The sequence below is a fragment of the Sorex araneus genome, chromosome 7 (assembly GCF_027595985.1).
Source record: "Sorex araneus isolate mSorAra2 chromosome 7, mSorAra2.pri, whole genome shotgun sequence".
NCBI classification, from domain to species: Eukaryota; Metazoa; Chordata; class Mammalia; order Eulipotyphla; family Soricidae; genus Sorex; species Sorex araneus.
Genome location: NC_073308.1, coordinates 57,803,928 through 57,824,950, shown reverse-complemented (window position 1 = coordinate 57,824,950; position 21,023 = coordinate 57,803,928). Strand labels below are relative to the sequence as shown.

At 41.1% G+C, this 21,023-nt stretch overlaps 1 protein-coding gene across 1 annotated transcript; it reads right to left on the bottom strand.

The window, feature by feature from the left end:
- Positions 1-701: 701 nt before the first annotated feature.
- FGA (fibrinogen alpha chain) lies at positions 702-8,815 on the bottom strand. Its single transcript, XM_004606246.2, has 6 exons — positions 8,719-8,815; positions 6,586-6,711; positions 5,571-5,754; positions 3,979-4,124; positions 2,126-3,476; positions 702-1,476 (listed from the first exon to the last, which is right to left on the bottom strand). Exons 1-6 carry the CDS (start codon positions 8,770-8,772, stop codon positions 767-769), a joined length of 2,571 nt encoding a protein of 856 aa, XP_004606303.2. The 5' UTR covers positions 8,773-8,815; the 3' UTR covers positions 702-766.
- Positions 8,816-21,023: the final 12,208 nt, after the last annotated feature.

Sequence of the window (21,023 nt, the reverse complement as noted above, 5' to 3'; positions counted from 1 at the left end):
AGCTATGTTTTTAAAAAAAGATTTTAAACGCACCTTTGGATATGTTTTCGAAAGAAATTGATTTTGGCCCCGGGAAAAGTTAAATGTGCATTATGGTCCTGGAAAAGATTAAGTCTTAATTCTTTGCTGCTGCTCTGCCTTTCTGGATTTGCTCGCTCATCGAGTTTGACTGTTCTCTGCGAACTTGCGAATTCCTTTACAAAGGCCACCCACGGTTGTCCTATGCTAAGTGATTTGTAACTCAAAAATTGGGTTTCAAAAGATCTAAATAGAACGGGTGAAGTAACTTTTGACTTTGGGTGATGTGGGACGTGTAGTTCTCAACGCAACCCCCTTGGAGGGTTGCAAGGAGGATGCTAAGCGGTGCCTCCTCCCACAAGGGTCCGTTTCCCAGAGGGAAATGAACGTCTGGTGGTGTGTGTGTTTATCCTTTGCCACGAAAAACCCACAAGCTACATATATATATATATATATATATATATATATATATATATATATGTATATATATATGTATATATATACATATATATATAAAATCTATATATATACATATATAGACATGTATACATATAGAGATCTTTTTTAAGCCCCATTTATCACCTTATTGTTTTCCCGGCACTAATGTGTCTGGGTGACATTCAGCTACAGTACAGAGAAGAGTAAAATAGCACCTGAAGACGTTGTGTGTGTGTGGGTGGGGAGGGGGTAGGGGGAGGATGTGAAGCCCCCGGAGCACCGAGAGGCGCGGGGACGCGCACTCCCGCGGCTACTGGGGCACCAGGGGCCTGATTTTCATGCGAACGGCCCTGAGAGAATAATCGGCTCCGCGGAAGGGGGCCCAGACCACCCCGTTCTCGACCTCGTACGGGCTGTTGTCGCGCGGGTCGTAGGCGCCCCCCGGGTAGTAGACGCCGTTGAGGTTGGCCGCCTGGCAGCTGTTGTACCACCAGCCGCCGCCGTAGACCTCGGCGCAGTTCTCGTCCCACCGGTCGGCGTCGCTGTCGAAGGTGCTGAAGCGCATGCCCGCGTGCGCCGTGAACTCGGGGCCCTCCTCGGCCCAGCCCTCCTGCAGCGCGTCGCCCGCCGTGCCCCGGTAGCCCGACACGTGCAGGGCGTAGCCCTCCGCCTCCGACCCGACCCGGAAGCGATACTCGGCGTACGCCCCGCGCCCCGCCCAGTCCTCCAGTTCCACCCGCAGGGTGGAGCCCTTCCGGGTCAGCAAGTGGAGGTAGTCATTGCCTAGCCAGAAGTTGCCTTCCCCCTGGTCATTCAGGCTGCCGAAGCCTCTCTTGTAGTCTTGCCAGGTCCGGTTAAAATTCAGGGAGCCATCCATTCTCTGCTGGATCAAAAGCCATCCTCCCAAACCGGTCTCTTGATCGCAATAAACAGAAAAAATCTTACTGGATCCCGGGAGGCTGATATGGAAAATGCCACTTTGGGCACCTGAAGGATGTGTTTGGAGGACATCATGACAGTCTAAAAAAAAAATTAAGCTGGTTGGAAGAAGTTATTCTCATTTCATTTTACCAAGATAGGCATGGCCCAGGTTAAAGACGACAGACACTGGCTTTTTGCCCTTCTTTCCTTCCGTCCATGGGGAAAGAAATGCACTCACCCTACAGTGAAGCTTTCTGTGAGTGGGATGTATGCTCACAAATTGCAAAGAATTCCCGCCATGGATTTGAAATTTATTTGCATATGCCAATTGATAGCAGGTAACCAACTAAGATATCTAGGCATCTTTTAGTACTCATCCCACTGAGACACCCCCTAAAAAGTATTACTACTGGGTGACAATTCCAAGAGCGCACATTTTGAATGTGAAAAAAATTTGGTTAAACAACTCAAAATCGAGTTTCATAAAGACCCGTTCATTCATTGAACATGTATTTATTGAATGACCACTCTCTGCATTGTTAGGCATTTGAGAATACAGAGATAAACACAATAGACAAAGTCCTGCCCCCGTGGAACTTACAGGCTAGCATGAAAAAACAAACCAAAAAGGGCAATTTCAATAATAGATGGTTAGGAAAGAAGTGCAATGTGCTAGGGGGACACAGTGTGGGAGTAAACTTAGTTTAGGGATTCAGGGAAGGCTTCCCCAAAGGAGAAGTGTGGATACCTCTGGTAGCGCGACCTTTAGTCTGGCCTCTTCTTGTGCCTCTTCGGCTCTCTTCACGATCCTTTACACTTTCAGCCTCATCTCCCAATTTCAAGCTCTTGGATTCAACTGTGGAGCTTCCTCTGCTAGTGGTTACTGTTTTCTTGCTGTAACTTGAAGTCTTACTACTGGAAGGTAACTCAGGGACCCCAAAATGGTGCGATTCGCTTTCTAAGTCTCTAAAGATGTCAGAATCTGCGTCCATCGACTGCCTCCTACTCTCAGTATGTTTGGTCATCTCTGCGAATGTCTTTCCAGTCGAGTCCGTGTCAAAGAACTCACGTAAATCAGGGTACCTCCGATGAAGATCACCTAGGCTACCCATGCCAGGGAACATATGGTCCATGTCACCACAGTCAGCGCCATCTTCTGAGGTGATCACCTCTTTGTTAATTTTTTTGCTACCATCTGGACCAGTCACTTCCTTAGTAATGACTTTGGAGCATGAACGACGAGTGGTGGTGGTCGTGCTGCCAGGTCTCTTCTCATCACCAATCAGAAGCTCCCTCTCTCCTTTAGAAGTGACCAATTTATCTGTGTGGTATTCTTTCTTTGTCCCTGGATTTTCACTTCCTGGTACCTCGTCATATTCGCCCCAATCTGGTTGACTTGGCCTAGTGTTCCCATGTCCTGAGCTCTCTGGCCTATAGCTTCCAGGTTGAGAGCTACCTGGGTTCCAAGAGCCAGCACCACCAGGATGAGAACTGTCAGGGCCCCAAGATCCAGCACCACCAGGATGAGAACTGTCAGGGTTCCAAGAGCCAGCACCACCAGGATGAGAACTGTCAGGGCCCCAAGAGCCAGCACCACCAGGTCTAGGACTGTCTGGGTTCCAAGAGCTGGCACCACCAGGTCGAGAACTGTCAGGGTTCCAAGAGCCAGAACCACCAGGTCTAGGGCTTTCTGGGGTCCATGAGCCAGCACCACCAGGTCGAGAGCTATCAGGGTTCCAGTGTCCATGCCCAGGGCTCCCGGGGTTTTCTGACCCTGATCCTGCTCCATGGGGAGAGTCTCCTCGGGAGGTGCCCTCTTTGCCCTCTAATGTCATCCTTATCTGCTTCATTCCCATGAGCGCCTTCAAATCTTCAGGGGCTTTCTGAAGCTTGCTCTTGAATTCTGGAGGAATCGGCTCCGGAACGTGACTCATTTTTATCAGTGGTAAGTTTTGCCTATCTCTAGAGGGATTCAGATTTATGGCAATAACCTGCTCAAGTTGTTTCTGCTGATCTTCATAATCCTTTAGATTTGTCTCACGATTTAAAGTCCTACTGCAGGACCCTTTGCAAGATCGAATCTTAATATCAATGTCCACCTATAGAGAGGGAGGAAAAGATGTGGGAGGAAGGTAAATATAAAGCAATAAGCAATGTCCATTGAGTTTTCAGCAGTTAATTAATTAATTAATTTATTTTTACAAATGGGCTTCCTTAGTTGGCAGGACTTGGAGGTCTACCAACCAATACTATTTGTATCATCCTCAGTGAGAAACATGTTGGGCTAGCTTGGGGAAGCAATAGGAAGTACTTGAATTCACCTTAAAACAGACCAAAAGTAAGGTGAGGTTTTGAGCCTGACAATAGAGATTCAGAAACTTGGTGGTACCCAAGCTTTGGAATAAAACTAAGAAGAACAGAGCATTGTTTCTGAAATTTAGCATCCAGATGCCCTTAAAATTAACTTAATGTCACTGAGGGTTTTTTTCTTCAACTGTAGGATAAGTGGATAAGTAGGTAAATAGATATTTCATGTACTTACTTGGTAGATAATAAATGTACCCAAAAAAGGGAGTCTGTGGTTAGAACCATACTACTTACCTCTAGGCGTTTCATATCCACCAGCTGATCTCTCACATTTTTTTGCAGAAGGTGGATTTGTTGTACTTGTTCAGTGACTTTGCGCTTTAAGATCTCGATTCTGCTTCTCAGATCTTCTGATACTTGGCTATATGTTGTATCATAGTCTAAAATAGAAATTGGGATATTAAAATAACTATTGGCTTATCTGCTTATAATAGCCAGTAAAAGAAATTTGCTTATAACTATTCCTTATTTTATTTTGAGCATAGTGTGTTCTCTGAACGTTTAATTTGGATGTTCCAAATCTCTAGAAGGCACTTGATCTTTAGACGATATTATATTCTGTAGCCATCCAAAGAGATCAGTTAAGATAGCTAGCAGCTCTTAGTAATTGTAGTAAATGCAGAAAAGGAAATTTCTTTGGAATCTTGAAGGCATAATTAAAAGGGGAAAAGTATCCATTTGAGACTCTGAGGAGATAATCCAGGGGTTCGAGCCCCTGAAACATGTGACCTTCCAAGCATAGCTGGATGTGCCCTGGAGGTCCCTGATTACCAGAGTGGCGCTGGTGGTCCCCACCACCACACAACCCAAGTAACAGAACGTCCTTGGGTGTCAGCACTGACTTGCTAGTCTGTCTGGCTGAATATAGATGGGAGTGGTCCCCAAGACCTCTGAGAACTGCTTGGGATCCCCATAATAAAATCAATTTGATCATTGGATTTTCTTGATGTGCAGGTTTACTTCCTACTTATAGATTCAAAATTATTTATAAGCTTTTAGTATGTATTAGTATACTTGTTATGGGTCAATAGGATCACCAACTCACCATTAATTCTGGGATATTTAACTTTAAATTAGTTAAGTGTCTCCAAGCTAGGCTTAAGAACTAAGACCTCACTAAGTTTGTAGCCCATACTCAGGGGACCCAGTTTCCTGTCCTCATGAGGTCTTCTCCTAGCCCTCTGAGAAAGCTATAGCCTGGTGCTATACTTTAACTTTAAGAACAGCCACATAATCAGGTTAGTCAATTATGCAATTTGAACCCTTGGCTTCTTCAGAAGAGGAAGAATCTGTGTCTTTGGGCAAGTTTCTTGACCTCAGTTTCTTCCTCTATATGAAGGAGACAAAGAATACCTATTCTAAGGTTTGTTCAGGGCCAGAGAGATAAAACATCAGGTAAGGTGCTTGCTTTGCACACACCTGACCCGGTTCAATCCTCAGCATGGAATCCCCCAGTACAGCCAGGACTGACCCTGAGCACTGAACTCAGAGTAGGCCCTGAGGACTGCTGAGTATGGCCCAAAACCAAACAAAAAATTTAAGTGTTTGTGCCCATCTGATTGTGGCATATTATCTTTAAAAAACACTCAGCTTTTCATATCCAAAGTTCTGACATACTTTGTTATCTTACAGAATACCAAGCTAAACATTTTATATTATAAAATAGCAAAAACAAGGCCCTCCTTAATAGTCAGGGGGAAAATAAAGGTCTATTTCTTTATTCAGTGCATTGGAATAAAATTCTTGTTGTACAAGAAGATATAATGATATTCACTCGTGTTTTCATTGTGTGCTATTATGTCATGCATTAAATGCTTGATACTTACTATTTCCTCTGTTAAAATCCCCTTGCAAAAGTTCTATTATATTCCTGGTCACCGAATTAGAGTCCTTATTGTGCTTCTGATGATCAAATAGTGAATTTCTGAGTTTAGCTATCCTGTTAGTGAAATCTTGGTTGACTTCATCAATCAGCCCTTTCATCCTGCAGCCAGAAGGACATTTGCTGTTCTGAAAGCAAAGACGGAAAATATGTGTTAGGGGCCTTTCCTTTGGATTCATCAAAATGTTGAAGGTTTCTACTGAGTTTCACTGCCCCATTCCCACATTGCTTCCATTCTCTCCTGATTCTAAATCAGGGGGCTAATGGGAAGCCATGGAGGAATTCTGGAATGAAGATGAATGCACTTAGCCATTAGAAATTACAAAATCTTTCAAGTTGTAATGCTCCGGTTCTTCATATTTGCCTGATCAAACAACTAAAAGTCAGTTTGTTCTCTGTTCATTGCTCTTAAAGAGCTGGCTTTGGGGAGGTGATTTAAATAACATTCTTTAGGCTGCGTTCCTTTTCTTTTTTTTTTGCCTTGCATTCTTTTTTTAAAAAAATTTTTAAATTCATTTTCTTTATTTTAATTGAATCACTGTGAGATACAGTTACAAAGATTTCATGTTTGAGTTTCAATCATACAATGATCAAACACCCATTCCTCTACCTGTGTACATTCTCCACACCCATGTCCCCAGTATACCCACCCCACCTTTCCAACCCTCCCCCTGCCTCCATGGCAGACAATTTCCCCCACACTCTCTCTCTACTTTGGGGCATTGTGGTTTGCAGAACAGATACTGAGAGGTTATCATGTTTGGTCCTTTATCTTTCAGCACACATCTCCCATCCCGAACTAGGCTGCATTTCTTTCTTGCTCTATTTTGCCTTATATGGAGCTATTTGATTATTTCCCATAGAAAACGATTTTTGTATCCCCACTCTGTGCACTTCTAGCACAAGAGAGAAGGGGGTGCCAGGAAAAGATGCCCCCAGGACCCTGGCTCTTGGCTCACCCAGTCATCATCTGAGCAGAAGGGCCAGTCAGACTCTTTACAGGTAGACTGCGATTTCTCCACCAGTCTTGGACCACGGCCTGCTCCTCCTTCGCCTAAAAATTCACCTTTATCCTTTTCGACTGCCTGTAAGGATTTATGCACAAAAGAGAGTGAGGTCGGCAGTTAAGAATTTGATGTTGAGCTATAAATCACAGGGAACAGGAGAACTCAGGAATTCAGAGCAACACATCCTGGGATCTGCAAGGGTTTCAATTAATCTTTCAGAGAAGTAAAGGAGGTTATTTAAGTGTAAACATTTGAATTGACCTAGTATAAAATAAGTGGCATGAATTTGAAAGGATTCAGTAGATAAAACTATTTACAACTACAGATTTATTGAGCCCTTTCATTTTCACTTATATCTAAAAACAGAAAGACTATTGGAAATTCAGAGTTCTTTCTCTTACAGTTCTCATTTCCTTCATAGGAAACACCCCTCCCTCACCCTGGCCCACTACTTCAGCCCAGATTCTCTCTCTTTTGATTTTATACTGTGATGCAGGTATCACTGGAGCAAATGTGCAACAAAACACAAATATGGCTAATTCAGACCGAGAATTGTTTTTTTTTTTTAAAGATTACTCAATCACATAATGGCTTTGTTTTTGCTTGAAATGGAAAAAAAAACCCAGAAAGCCAAAGTGTTGACTCATCATGACCACTTTTTAATTAAAACTACAAATTTATAATTAGAAATACAAATTTTAAAAACTTCTGTGGTGATTTACTGGAATATAAAAAATTCTTTCAACAAGATTTTATGTTCCGATAAATTAATGTAGGTTATACGTTTTGACTAGTTTTATTTATAGTATGAATTTACAAATATTTTGCTATGATTATCTTAATCTAGATAGTTTATTCTTATAACTAGCTAACATTTACTGTAATATTATTTTTCAAGGATAGGAAATGTGCATGTTAAATTTTGCTAGGGCAGCTTTCTTATATTTTATATATTAGAAGAAATTTTTTTCAGTGCATGGTTTAAAGCATTCTGATTAAGTAAAGGGCAGTAACATAAGGCAATTTATTGATAATTCAATATCAGATTAAAATATAATCTAAAAAGTCTAAATGATGACAATCATTATTCAAGCAATCAAATGGAATTTGTTAAAGGAACAAATATAGTTTTTATAAGAAATATAATTATAAATTTTACATTATACATTCATAAATTTATAAAATTGAAAACATACTTCAGAATAAAGTAGCACAATAAATAGTGACAGAGTAATTATTTATGCCAATAAGAGAAGATACACTAAAAACTTAAGCATTATCCAAAATACCATTATAAATAACCAGTTTTATATCCGATGTTTAAAAAATTGTATTATTTAATCTTAAGGAGAAATTTAAATTTGACCTGATCTTTAGCTTTTTCTGTTTGTTCCCTAGTATTGGAGTTTAAATGGTGAAGGAAGACAAAACATAAATTAGAATTTATTCTAATTTTAGAAAGCTAACAAGTAGCTTGAGTTTTTCAAACATATTAATCAATATAGAAGCTTGGATTGTTTCAGAAGCCATGTTAAATAAAGTTTCTCTTCTGTAGTTCTTGGAGGTCAAATCAGAATTGATTGCAGTATCTAGTAATTCTCTCAAGAGATTATAATTACTCACCCAAAGTACATTGATTTATCAACAAATCTTTCTGAATTAGCTATGTTGTTTTTTTTAATCATAAAGACAAAATAAATCTTTCAGAATAAAATGACACCAAACCACTCCTTTGCTTCCTAAGGACAAATAACAAGAAATTAACAATGTCTTTACGTTTTTTTTAATCACAAGAATGATTTGCTCAATTAGCCAGCATTAACTATGACAAAGAATTCTTCCCCTTAAAATCAGAAACAGTGTTGCCTGACTGAATTCAGCAGGCCAAACTCTCCTGGTGCATTTCTGTTGTTTGGTTTGCTAAATCTCTCAAGATTCACTTAACTATCCTTTGAGATGTCAAGCCCATCTTAGGAACTTGTCTCAGGATGCGCATAAAACTGACTCAGAACCGTAATCTCTTGTGGCATAAACTTCAGACAGAAAGCAAGAAAAGACAGAAAGCAGAAAGAACAAGGACCATACCCAAACTGTGCCAACCACACTGAGGACCAGACAGAAGATCCTCAGAGATACCATCTTTGCAGAGATGGCTCCCAAGGAGCGCTCCAGCAGAGAGAACGGTTTCCTTCACTTCGGTCCCATCCCATTTAAATCTGCAGGGCACTTGATTAATCATTATCTTTGTCCTGTTTGGAGGCCAACGTGCACTCCGCTTCTCTTGCTTTTTTTTTTCTTGTGCTGAGAAATTCTTGCTCAATTTTCCTTCAACCTTGTTTGCTTCCGATAAGCAGGATGGCTTGGAAATGCTGAAGGGGATAGAGTAGGATCTGCCTGTGCTAGAACGTTGGAAGACAGAAAGCGCGGTGAGTCAGGCTGCATGTGCACCATTGGGAAACAGAGACTTGGCCAACGATCCCCTTTGTAGAAGAATTAGGATAGGATGACCTGAATTTTATTTTTTTAATGTTTTAGAACCATTTTTATTGAGGGACTGGGATTCACAACACTGTAAACCACACTTTCATGCATACTTCCTGCCAACACCAAACTCATCACCAGAGAGCTTGCTTTCCCTCCATTGGGGTCCCAAGGACCCTTCCCCAGCCCCGACTCCCATGTAAGCCCAGTTTAATAGACAAAATCTTTAGTTCTGATGACTTTGACCCTCTGTTGGTCGCTTAATGTTTCTTTTTCTGCCCAACATATAGGAGAGATCTTTTTGAGTGTTTGTGGAGGGAATGCCACCTCTCTGTCTCTGTCTCTCTCTCACACAAACACACACACGTGTATATATATGTGTGTATATATATATAGAGAGAGAGAGAGAGAGAGATGCATAGAGCTAATGTCCTGAAATGCCACAAAAATAGAAATAAAACTTTTTTTTCAAAAACTCAATTTTAGAGGTATGTAAGTTTGAAAAATATTATGGATAATTCACACTAATACATTTTAGAATATATATTAAACAGGTTAATCCTATAAATGTAACTTTTAGTTAGTAGGAGTGAAAAAAATTTAAAAATTTAAAAGGGGAAATATGAATAGGCCCCCAAGAGTACTAAGTGTGTTTTATTCTAAGAAAGGAAATATTGGCTTTCTTTTAGAAAATATTATAGTTATTGCTGAAATGTCTGCATTAATAAGACTGTAATAAAGTGGATGTAAAAAGCCCTAATCAGACAGAAAACATTCAATATAAATGAGATATTAATTCATTACTGAAAATGTATAAAATCTGTTAGCAAGCTAGAAGTAAACATGCCTTTCCATTTAAAATATTTTTTTGAAATTACAGTTTTTATTTGGAGGTTTTGAAGGGAAGGAGGGAGAGGAAGTGAGAGAGAGTGTGGTAATGTGCTCAAGAGAGAGCCTGGGCTTTTCCAAGGGCGGGGAGAGCCCCTACACACATCCAGCATTAGATATGAACGCATGAAAGTACACAACTCAAGAGGGGAGATGCGGGCGACACATATGCTCAGGCACCGTATGTGTTTGGTCACATGGGCATAAACAGCACATGGGCTTGGGCAGCATATGCACCCATTAAATTTTTTTTTAATTAAAACACTGATTTGCAAAGTAGTGTATAATATACTTTTGCCAGGCATATAATGTTCCAACAGCAATCCTACCACCAGTGTGACCTTCTCTCTATCAATGTCCCCAGTTCCCCTTCCCCCATAAACCTCCTAATCTGCCCACTTAGCAGGCACATCACAAATTTCATTTGGGGGCTGGAGTGATAGTGCAGTGGGTAGGGTTCGATGCCCAGCATCCCATATGGCCCCCTGAGCACCACCAGGAGTAATTCCTGATTGTATGAACCAGGAGTAACCCCTGTGCATTGCTGGGTTTGACCTTCCCCAAAAAAAATTACTTCATGTCACTTGTTACATCAGAACTTGATTGGTGCTATATGATTTAACCTGTGTAAATAAAAAAATTCAGGTAATTTAATAAAATATAATGCCTATTCTCATTTGTATAAATTAGTTTTCAACTTTGGCATCTAAAATTTATTGCATTAAATTTTATTTTGTCCTTGGGACTCCTTCTAGCCTTTGAAAGCAGAGACTGAATTTTTCTGCTCATATTTACATCAAATTTTCTTTTGGATAAGAGTTGCTAAATTTTATTAAAGAATACCCCATCAAATTTGAATTTCAGATAATCAGTTGATACACATTTTGGGGACATAAATATGTCCTAGGCAATATTTGGGATGGCATTATATCCCAATTTCTGTTTTACTTTTTTCTGGAGCTCATATTAAACTGGGTGTCCTTTATCTGGGTTGGTCTTCCTACTTGCCTCAAATTTTGTTTCCCATGTGAAGCCAGTCCTGATCATTGCAGTAGGTAACATTTATTGACTGTTCACCAAGTATCAGGCCCTTTGCTTGAGACAGTACTTACTTAGTATATAATTTCATCTCTTCAATTAAAAGAAATCTCTGTTACTTCCATACTTTCTTAGTCCATCTGCACCGGATGGCATTTACTGTAGTAGGGGTATTGTCCAACTCATCCACGAGAGCGTAAAGTCAGAGGGGGCATATTATTTCTTAATATTTTCTGACAGGTGTGGGCTCTCACTGGGCAAGAAATGTTAGTGGGGTATGCTATCGTGAGAGGTCGGCGGTGGGCCTGATTTGTTCAAATGAAGGCTCATGATTGTGCAAGATCGTTTGCTCTGTGTGTGTATGTGGCGGGGGGGGGGGGCAGCTGAGCTCACCTCATACCAGGCGTGTGAGGGCTTGGGTTCTCAGAAAGCCAAGTTAAACTCTATCGTGATTGACGTGGCAAAATGTCAGACATGAGTAAGAAGTTAAAGCTCGACTCCCTCAACCGTTTCCGTCTGCCCACAGGAAGTGTCCCTCTAGGGACAGGAACACAGTGTTTGGGAGACGCTTCCCAAAATCATCTGGTAGACCTCAGGTGATTTAGTTAAACATCTAAGGAAAGTGGGTCAACAGGAGGAGTTTGTCAGACTGCCACCTCGTGGTGCCCTCTCAGGGCAGTGCCGATCCTCCTGGGGATTTTGTCTTTGCTGTTCCCCCAAGACCTTCCAGCAGCTGCAAGTCAATCCCGGGTCACATGGCACCTTGTCAGAGAGGCCTGCTTTGACCTGTCAGTCTAGAAGGCAGCCTCTTCAGGAGCTGCCCACTGACCCTCGTTTGTTTTCCTTCATGGTATATTTTCATGACCCAGGCAACATATATTTGAGAAACTATTTGTTTTCTATTTCCCGTACACACTGAGCTTCCCAAGGTCAAGGTTCACTGCCTAGGACAATGTCAGACATAGAGGAAACACCAGTTCAAATTTGTTGGCGGATCTGAAGCCAGCATAGGGATGGCCCAGCCTGGCGAGAGGCCGCGAGCTTTAGCAGAGTGAGATCTAAGTGACTGACTGGACAAATGAGTTTGTGTAAGCAAATTGACTGCTATAGAGTGGAGCTGACAATTCCTATCTTGCCGTGTTGTCGTGAAGAATACATAAAATGGGGCCCGAGAGACAGCACGGAGAGTAGAGCGCTGGCCTTACGCACGGCTCACCCGAGTTTGATCCCTGGCAACACTTATGGTACCTGGCGTCTTGCCAGGAGTGACCCCTGAGCTCAAGCCAGGAGTAAGCCCTGAGCACTTCCGGGGATGGCCCCCCAAATCTGAAAAATCATTACATATAAAATGGCATTTATAACATGTCAGACATACAAACGAGGAGCCCGGTAGCGGTAGCTCTTCTTCTCCCTAGAATGTCCAACACCCTAAGCATGAAGCTCCCATGTCATGGCTCCCATCCAGTGTCTGAATGCTCTGACCTGACCCTTCGTCATCCTTGGGGCCGGGGCCTGCAGCAGGAGCACAGGCCAGACCCCACCGTGCCCTAGGCACCTGCTCATGTGAGCTTTGAAGAAGGAGGTTTTGTTTAGACCTAAAGGTATGCAGATGAATCAGTCCCAAATGACACCAGAAGCATCTTCTTTGAAAGATGATCAGTGAAATTTTTATTTTCTTTTTAAAGAACACAAGTTGATTTTATTTACAAATTTTTCCAAAAAATCTCAGACTGAGCATTAGTTTACATGACTGCATTTTCTGGATACAGTTTCTTATTTCTTCAAAGTTTATGTCAGCACAGCACAACTAACACCAAAGACTCAATATCACTTTTAAAAGCATGTGACCATAAGAATATTTTTTACAATACTCGAGAGGAGGAAGAAGAAAGTTGGGGTTATAGCTTGGTAGCAGAGTGCATTTCTTGCATGTAAAATGTTGTGGTTTCAATTCCTAGCACTGGGCAGGGCTGGGGGCCGGGGGTGTTGCAGAAGGTAATTCCCATTCCCAAGCTCCTGGGTACTGCATTTCCCTAGAAATAACTATATGCTCCTAATTCCTGGAGCTTTCTTGAGAGAGATGGTTCATTTATTTTGTTCTGTTTCGGGGTTCTAGTGGTGCTCAGGGATCACTCCTAGCAAGGCTCTAAGGACCATCTGTGGTCCCAAGGATTGAACCCTGTTCAGCTGCATGCCAAGGCAAAGCTCCTGCCTGCAGTATTATTTCTCTCACTCAAATAATCCACAAATTACAATTATTTAATGGTACAAATTTATGTTATCCTAGAACAGAACAGCGGGCAGGACTGGAATCATTTTTATGTAGTATATAGGGTAAATAAAATGAGTAGAAATTCTATGGTGATAGTGAAATTTCCATCATAATCTATTTCCAGCGGCCCAACAGAAAGATTTGGCAGTAAGTGAGTGCTTGCATCATACAAAGGAGACCCGGGTTTGGTCTCTGGCATTTCATGGTCCTCTGAGCAAGACCGGGAGCAACCCCTGAGGACAAAGGCAGGAATAGCCACTGAGTCTTGCCAGGTATGGCCCAAGACCCAAAAATAAATAAATACATTCTGTTGACACATAAAAATTTACACAGGGAGAAGAAAACACTGAACCAGTCATTCAATATTTGCCACTGTCTGAACAAAACAAACACAGATTTCCTGCAGCATGGCATTTGTCCTTGCTTGAGCAGAAAGTAGAACATCTCTTTATCAAATTATTTTAAGTGCATTGGATTCTGAGAGTAGGTCACTTATTCATTTTTTTCCTGGTAGCAAACATTTGTTGGGTCATTTTGTGCTCAGAAGCTATTCCTGGCTCTGTGTGCAGGAGTGACATTTGATACTGGGGATCAAACCAGGGTCTTGGAGAAATGGCCACATGCAAGGCCTTACTTCCTGTATTTGCTCTAGGGTCCTCAAACCATTTATTGTATATCTACTATTTGCTTGTCCTGCAGGCTATCATCTTGAGGAGTGTAACATAATAGTTCTATACTATTGAGCTCTATTTTTTCTCTTTTTGGGTCACAGCCAGCAATGCTCAGGGGTTACTCCTGGCTCCGCACTCATGAATTACTCCTGCAGGTGCTCAGGGGACCATATGGGTTTCTGGGAATTGAACTCGGTTGGCCGCATGCAAGGCAAATACCCTACCTCCAGCCCCTACTATTAGCTCTTTACAATTGTTGAGCAAGTCAAATACCTGAATGTCACATCATATAACCTCATACAATAGAAATGTTCCTATAATGTATATTCAAAGTTTCATTTGAATGTAGAGCAGAAGAGAGTTTCTGAATCACTTTGTTATAGTTGGTGCAAAATATTCTTTAAAATATCAAGTTGAAGTATTGAAAAAGGCAGGATATGTTTGGGGAAAGTATTCAGTGTTTTCTAGCAAGTTTCATTGGTAAAAAAAATCTATATGTACCAAGGCAGAGAGATAGTACAGAATCTAATGCACTTGTCTTACACATGCATGACTTAGGTTAGGTCCCTCATACCTCACATACTCCCCTGAGTCGTGTCAGAAATGATCCCTGAGCACAAAACCAGGAGTAAGACCTTAGTACTATTGGGTGGGACCCTACATTTAAAAAATTTACTTGTACATTATTTTCCTAATAAAAAGAAGGTAATGGTGCTTTATTAGAGGAGATTTTTTATAAATAAAATTTATACATAGTTGGAATTTAGTTTCTAAATTGTGATATTCCTGAATTCTAGAGATTTAGGACATTCTGACTTTCATTTTAGGACCTCTACCTTGGGTTTTACTACAGTGACTAATTCAGACATGATTTACTGGAAAACCTTGGCACTGAAACCTAGATTTGTATATTTTATTTTTTCTTCTTGATCCCTGCATATCAAGGGTATTGACAAATTTTATTTTTAGCCTATATGCTTACTAAAAAAAAAATGAATGAGTTAGTATGATAATCTAGGTTAAACGTAGCTTGTGGGACTTTGTCTTCAAAGGTCATTAACACCTTAATTCTGGTTGGATTTCCTGAGAGTTACTGCTTGTAAAAAGAAGATGGAAATTTTCTTAAATACACAGACATGATAAATGATTTTAAACTGCCTTTATAAAAATGAAGAGTAGAAAGAGGGAACATTTTGACCTTTCTTAGCTTTGTCACATGCAGTTTCTCTTTAATCATCTTATTAAGGAAAGAAATTTACTTTCTTACAATTAAGATTTCTCCAAATAAATATTTAAGTATTTTAAAGCATTTTAAGAAGCAAGTTCTATGTTCAAACAATACAATAAGCACTCTTTTTTGTCATCATGCATAATTTTGTGATTTTTTTCCTTCTTGGGTCACACCTGGCAATGCACAAGGGTTACTCCTGGCTCTGCACTCAGGAATCACCCCTGGCAGTGCTCAGGGGACCATATGGGATGCTGGGAATTGAACCCAGGTCAGATGTGTGCAAGGCAAACGCCCTACCCGCTGTGCTATCACTCCAGTCCCTTTGTGATATTTTTATATGCACTTTAACCAAGGGTTCACTAGAATTTATGAATCTGTCTGTTTTTGTGTGTGTGTGACAAAGAGAAAAAAAGTGGAAGTGAGATTCTGAGTTTCCCTCCTACTTGATTTCTTTTTATATCAATTTTAAGTTGGTTTATCAACTAAATATTCCATTTTTCAAGATAAAGTTGTTTACTTATGCTGAGCTCTGCTAAATTTTACTAGATTAATTTTTGCATTGAATATGCATGAAGAGTAAATCTATGTTTGAAAAGTATAACCATTATATGCTGGTTAATTGATTGATATGTTAACATCAATAACATGGATACTCTACCACAATTTGCCTTAACTCTGTTAAATCTGGTGTACTGCAGCGGGATAGTACAGAGGTTAGGGCACTTGCCTTGCATGTGGTCAACCCCGGTTTGATCCCCAGCATTCCAAATGGTCCCCTGAGCTCTGTCAGGTGTGATTCCTGAACATAGATCCAGGAGTAACCTCTGAGCATCACCAGGTGTGGCTTCAAAATAAAACCAAACACATCTGGCATACTTCTCTCCTGGTCTCAGCAGGCTCAAAGATTAGCAAAAATGGGGCCAGCGAGATAGTACAGTGGGTAGTGTGCTTACCTTGCACATGGCCAATTTAGGTTCGATCCCTGACACCCCATGTGATCCCTTTGTTAGACCGTGACTCAGTTTCCCGAGGACCACCAAGGAGCCAACTCCGATGCAAGTGCAAGAGGATCATCTATATCGACAGGTTCAGCTAACTCCAGCTAGGATCCCCGTCCAGCACACTGACACAGCGACTTCCTCGGAACGAGCGACCCTGAGCCACGGAAGCACAGGGTTTTTATATTCCAGCATTACATGGCAGGGGCTTTCCTCTGGCAGTGGTCTAGGGGATTGTCCAGTTACTTGTTCATTTCTGATTGGGTGGAGGCTGAGGTTTATGGCGAGCATGGCAGGGACTTTCCTGCTAGTTGCTTATTGGCTGCCCCTACTGAGCCTACCTTTGCCACATCATTTTGGGGAGTCTCGCCATTTGGGGAAAACCTTAACCTATACTCTAGGGAACTGAAACTTAGGCTTAGCTCCCCATTGGCCTGTCATGGTGCTGCTTTGGCCATTCTATCTTTCACCTTGAACTCACTAGGAGTGATTCTTGTTTGCATAGCCAGGAGTAAGCCCTGACAATGGCCCTCAGAAACCAAAAATAAAATACATAATAAAGATTTTGTAGCAAAAGTGATCACCCAATTGGTATTAACATAATAGTGATATTTTGAGATTTGGGGAAATAACATTTAAAAGGTAGACTTTCTAAAGCAAGGAATTACATGAAAACTCTGAGGTAATTTTATTGCAAAGAACCAATTAGTTTTGCTATTTCTAATGCGTCATTTTTCACTAAAACAAGGGCAATAAATGGATGCATTTGCTAAAATTCTGCTTAGAGAAAACTCAACAAAAAGTATTAGGACCACAGGGGTCTGGAGTGATAGTGGGTAGGGGGGTTTTGCCTTGCACGTGATTGACCCTGGTTTGATTCCCAACATCCCATATGGTCCCCAAGCATTACCAGGAGTAACTCCTGAATGCCAGGAGTAAGCCCTGTGCCCTGCGTATTGCTGGTGTGACCCAAAAAGCCAAAAAAAAAAAAGCAATAGAGTCACAGAAGTGAAATCCAGCAGAGGGATAATTTATAAAATATTTGACCAATATGACAGAAAGTATTTCTCTAGACAGTCAAAGTCACAAATATAAGGAAAGACTAAGGGAGAAACTGTTATCAAAGCTTGGCTATGAAGATGTCACACTTAAGTATAATGCTGTGTCCAGGGTGGGCTTCTGGAAAAGAAAACAGATGTTAGAAGAGAAGAAGACAGAGTGAAAGCTGGCGGAATCTAAATTAACTGTAGAAGAGAGGAAAAGCTAGAGTTAGCTTCTTATTTTGACCAACTCTCCATATGATATGATGTTAGGACTGAAGCAATAGCACAGCGGGTAGGGCGTTTGCTTTGCATGTTGCTGACCCGGGTTCGATTCCTCTGTTCCTCTCAGAGAACCAGACAAGCTACCGAGAGTGTTCCGAGAGTATCCCGCCCACAGGGCAGAGCCTGGCAAGCTACCCGTGGCCTATTCAATATACCCAAAACAGTAACAACTCTCACAATGGAGACATTACTGGTGCCCACTCTAGCAAATCCATGAACAATGGAACGACAGTGCTACAGTGCAGTGCAGTATGATGTTAACATTACAGGAAATTGAGTGACACATGTAGGCAACTTCCTAGAATATCTCTGTAGCTCCTCTGTAAAAGATCTTTTTTTCTATATTAAAAAGCAGTTTAAAGAAGAGAAGGACCAGAGAGATAGTCCAATGGGTAGGGCATTTGCCCTTTACACATCCCAATGCGGTTCCATTGCCAACACCGCATGCGATCCTCCAGTTCCCTCCAGAAGAGATCCCTGAAAGCAAAGCCAGGTACTGCCAGCTTTGAAAGCCCCCAGTTATTTTTAACTTAAAAAATTATTAAGAGTTTAAAATAACATTCTCAAACTTAACCAGAATGGATTCCAACCCCATGCTGTCTCATCTAAACTGCAAAACCAATCCCAAATGCTTTTACTTTGTGTTGGTCTCTGGACAATTTCATGTCTTATCTCATTTGACCTTTACCACAGCTCTGGGAGGTACAAAGAGCAAATTGCAATGGAAAACATTTCCAGTTCAAGGTCTTGACACCTGGGGTCTTATTTTTGTTCTCAAGTCATTTTGTAACTCTTTGCCCCTGAGGATTAGAGAGACCCCCCCCCTCTGCTCCACTCTGTTTTTTCAGGAGAGTTAAGCTGGGGTTGATCCTGGAAGTTTCCAAGTGCCTAGTCCCTCCTGTGCTTTTCTGGTGAAGACAGAGAAGACTGGATTTTAGGCTTAAGAGACACTTTTTTTTTTGGCTTTTGGGTCACCTCTGGCGATGCACAAAGGTCATTCCTGGCTTTGCACTCAGGAATTACCCTGGCAGTGCTCAGGGGACCATATGGGATGCTGGAAATCGAACCCGGGTTGGCCGCATGTAAGGCAAACACCCTACCGGCTGTGCTATCACTCCAGCCCCACATTTTTTTTTTAATCAGGATGCAGGCCCAACAAAATGTCAAGGTCCTACATTTCTTCTCTTTGTATCTTCAAATGTATCCCAATGAAGCTGCTGTAAGCAAGAGCATGAAATCCTCATGCCTAGAAGGCCTTTAACCTGCCACTGAATGTTCTGTGAACCAGTGGTCACAGCTGTCAGCACTGCTTGTAATGGACAGGGCCACAGTGCCATGTGGGGCAACTCTCAGATTTATGAAGAAAAGTGACTGTCTTTCATTTTTTCACTTTCCTTCTCAAAACAAACTTAGTAATTAATTTCGGGTATGCTTGTGTGCAAACCTTTGGGGTCAATTAATTCTCTCAGACCCCAAATTATCTGTGAAATCTCTCTGCAGAATCAGTATTACTGGGCCACAATGATAGGAAAGTGAGTGGGGTGCTTGCCTTGCCCAGGCCAGGTCAAATTCCCTGCACCCCATGGGGTGCCCCAGGCCCTGCCAGGAGTGATCCCTGAACGCAGACAGAGTAAACAGTGAGCACTTCCAGGTATGTCCCAATAAACAAACAATTAGCACAGAGTGCATAGCACATGATTGTGATTTCAAATCCCTGGTGCCGAGCACCATCCTGGGAGCCCTGCTCTCTGTAACCCCAGGCACAGCAAGCAACAATTGCCAGTCACACTTCAGCTTAGGATGAGTGTAAGCAAGATCACAAATAGGTGCAACTCCCAGCAAGCACTGCAATTTAAAAAAATATGTGTGTGTGTGTGTGTGTGTGTTACTTCTGGGCAGCACTACAACCAGAAAATGTGTGCCTTAACAGAAGATGTGAGCCTGCAAACACATGTGTAAGCATGACAGCTAAAGGAGAACAAACAAGGTGAGTGATCCTGATTGAGTGACAGGATCAAATGTGCAAGCATCATGCCCCGGGCGAGGACCACAGCTAAAACTGTGTGAGCATCTTAGCCAGGAATATGTGCAATCCCTGGTCATTGCAACATCAGAAACTGCAATGGAGGGAAAGAAGAGGGGGTAGGGAATTTGAAAAATAACAAAATCATTGAGATTATGCTCACTTACCATTATTCAAAAAACTTTGACCTTAGTTAAAGTAATGTTTAAAATAAAATGTTTTGGCACCAAATGATATTCACTTTGTAACCAACCCTTGGGGGTAAAGAAAAAATCAAGACAAGTGGTTATGCAATTATGAAATACCCAATTATAAATAGATCTGAAAGTATTGGTGCTGAATGGAAAGAGTAATAAGTAAAGTGAAGACTTTACAGTGCTTTTCAAAAGTGTTTGTGGTAAAGAGAATATTTTTAAAAAGCTAAATCAATCAGAGACCTTTTGGATTATAAAGTGAAATATAAGCACTTACTGGAAATGTCAAATTAAGAAAATGAAGGAGAAAGTATAGGTCGTATTTTTACTACTAGATTCCAGAAATATAAAATTACTTTTACATAAAGATAATCAGTGCAAACATAATGGAGAAAAAATATTCCTACATGCAAATTATCAATATTTTACGTGTTTTAACTCCTATTGGTAAAAGCAGCAAAGAGTTTGCAGACTGATCATGCTGTGTTAACACTAGTTTATAGCATAATCATACTTACATAATTCAATGGTGCACAGATCAAAAAAGTACATTCCTTACAAAAATGCACACAAATCTACACATCAAATACATTGAAATGATTGCTATGGAACAAAGAAAAGGAATTTGAATAAAAGAAAAATAATAAAGAAAAGGAGTCAGCACAGATGAATGAGAATGACATACTTTTGCCTCTGAGGACACACACATATTGACATTTTAATTAATTTCAATTACATTTTAGAATCGATGTTTGTTCAGTAAGTGATCGCTTCTCTTGTCTGGTAGCTGCATAAACTCTTTGGCTGCATGATCCATTCATGGTGTCAGCACATCTCTGTATCTTCCTTCTGGGAATCTTCCCTCTATAGATTTTCCAGTTCATGTGACTTTGCTCTTCTGCTTTGATCTTAGTCTCCCTGTTACAGTGACCTGTGTTTTGTATGCCCAGGAAAGTAAACAGAGTGGTTGAGTAATAGTTAACTGTGACTTGAGCTTTAGAGAAAAAAAATCTGTTTCTACAAAGGTCTAAATTCTCAGCTTTAGAGTTTCAGCTGAAAGTAGATTTTCAATAGTTGATTTATTGGGCTGAAGAGATAGTATTCAAGGTAGGGCACTTGCCTTGCTTGCAGCTAACTCTGGTTAAGCCTGGCACTACAGGGCCTGAGCTGCTTTGCATTCTTGGTCATTCATATTTTACCACTGGCTTGATTGTCTGAGAATTAAAATTGCTGGGAGGGGGCCTGGAGTGATAGCACAGCGGGTAGGGT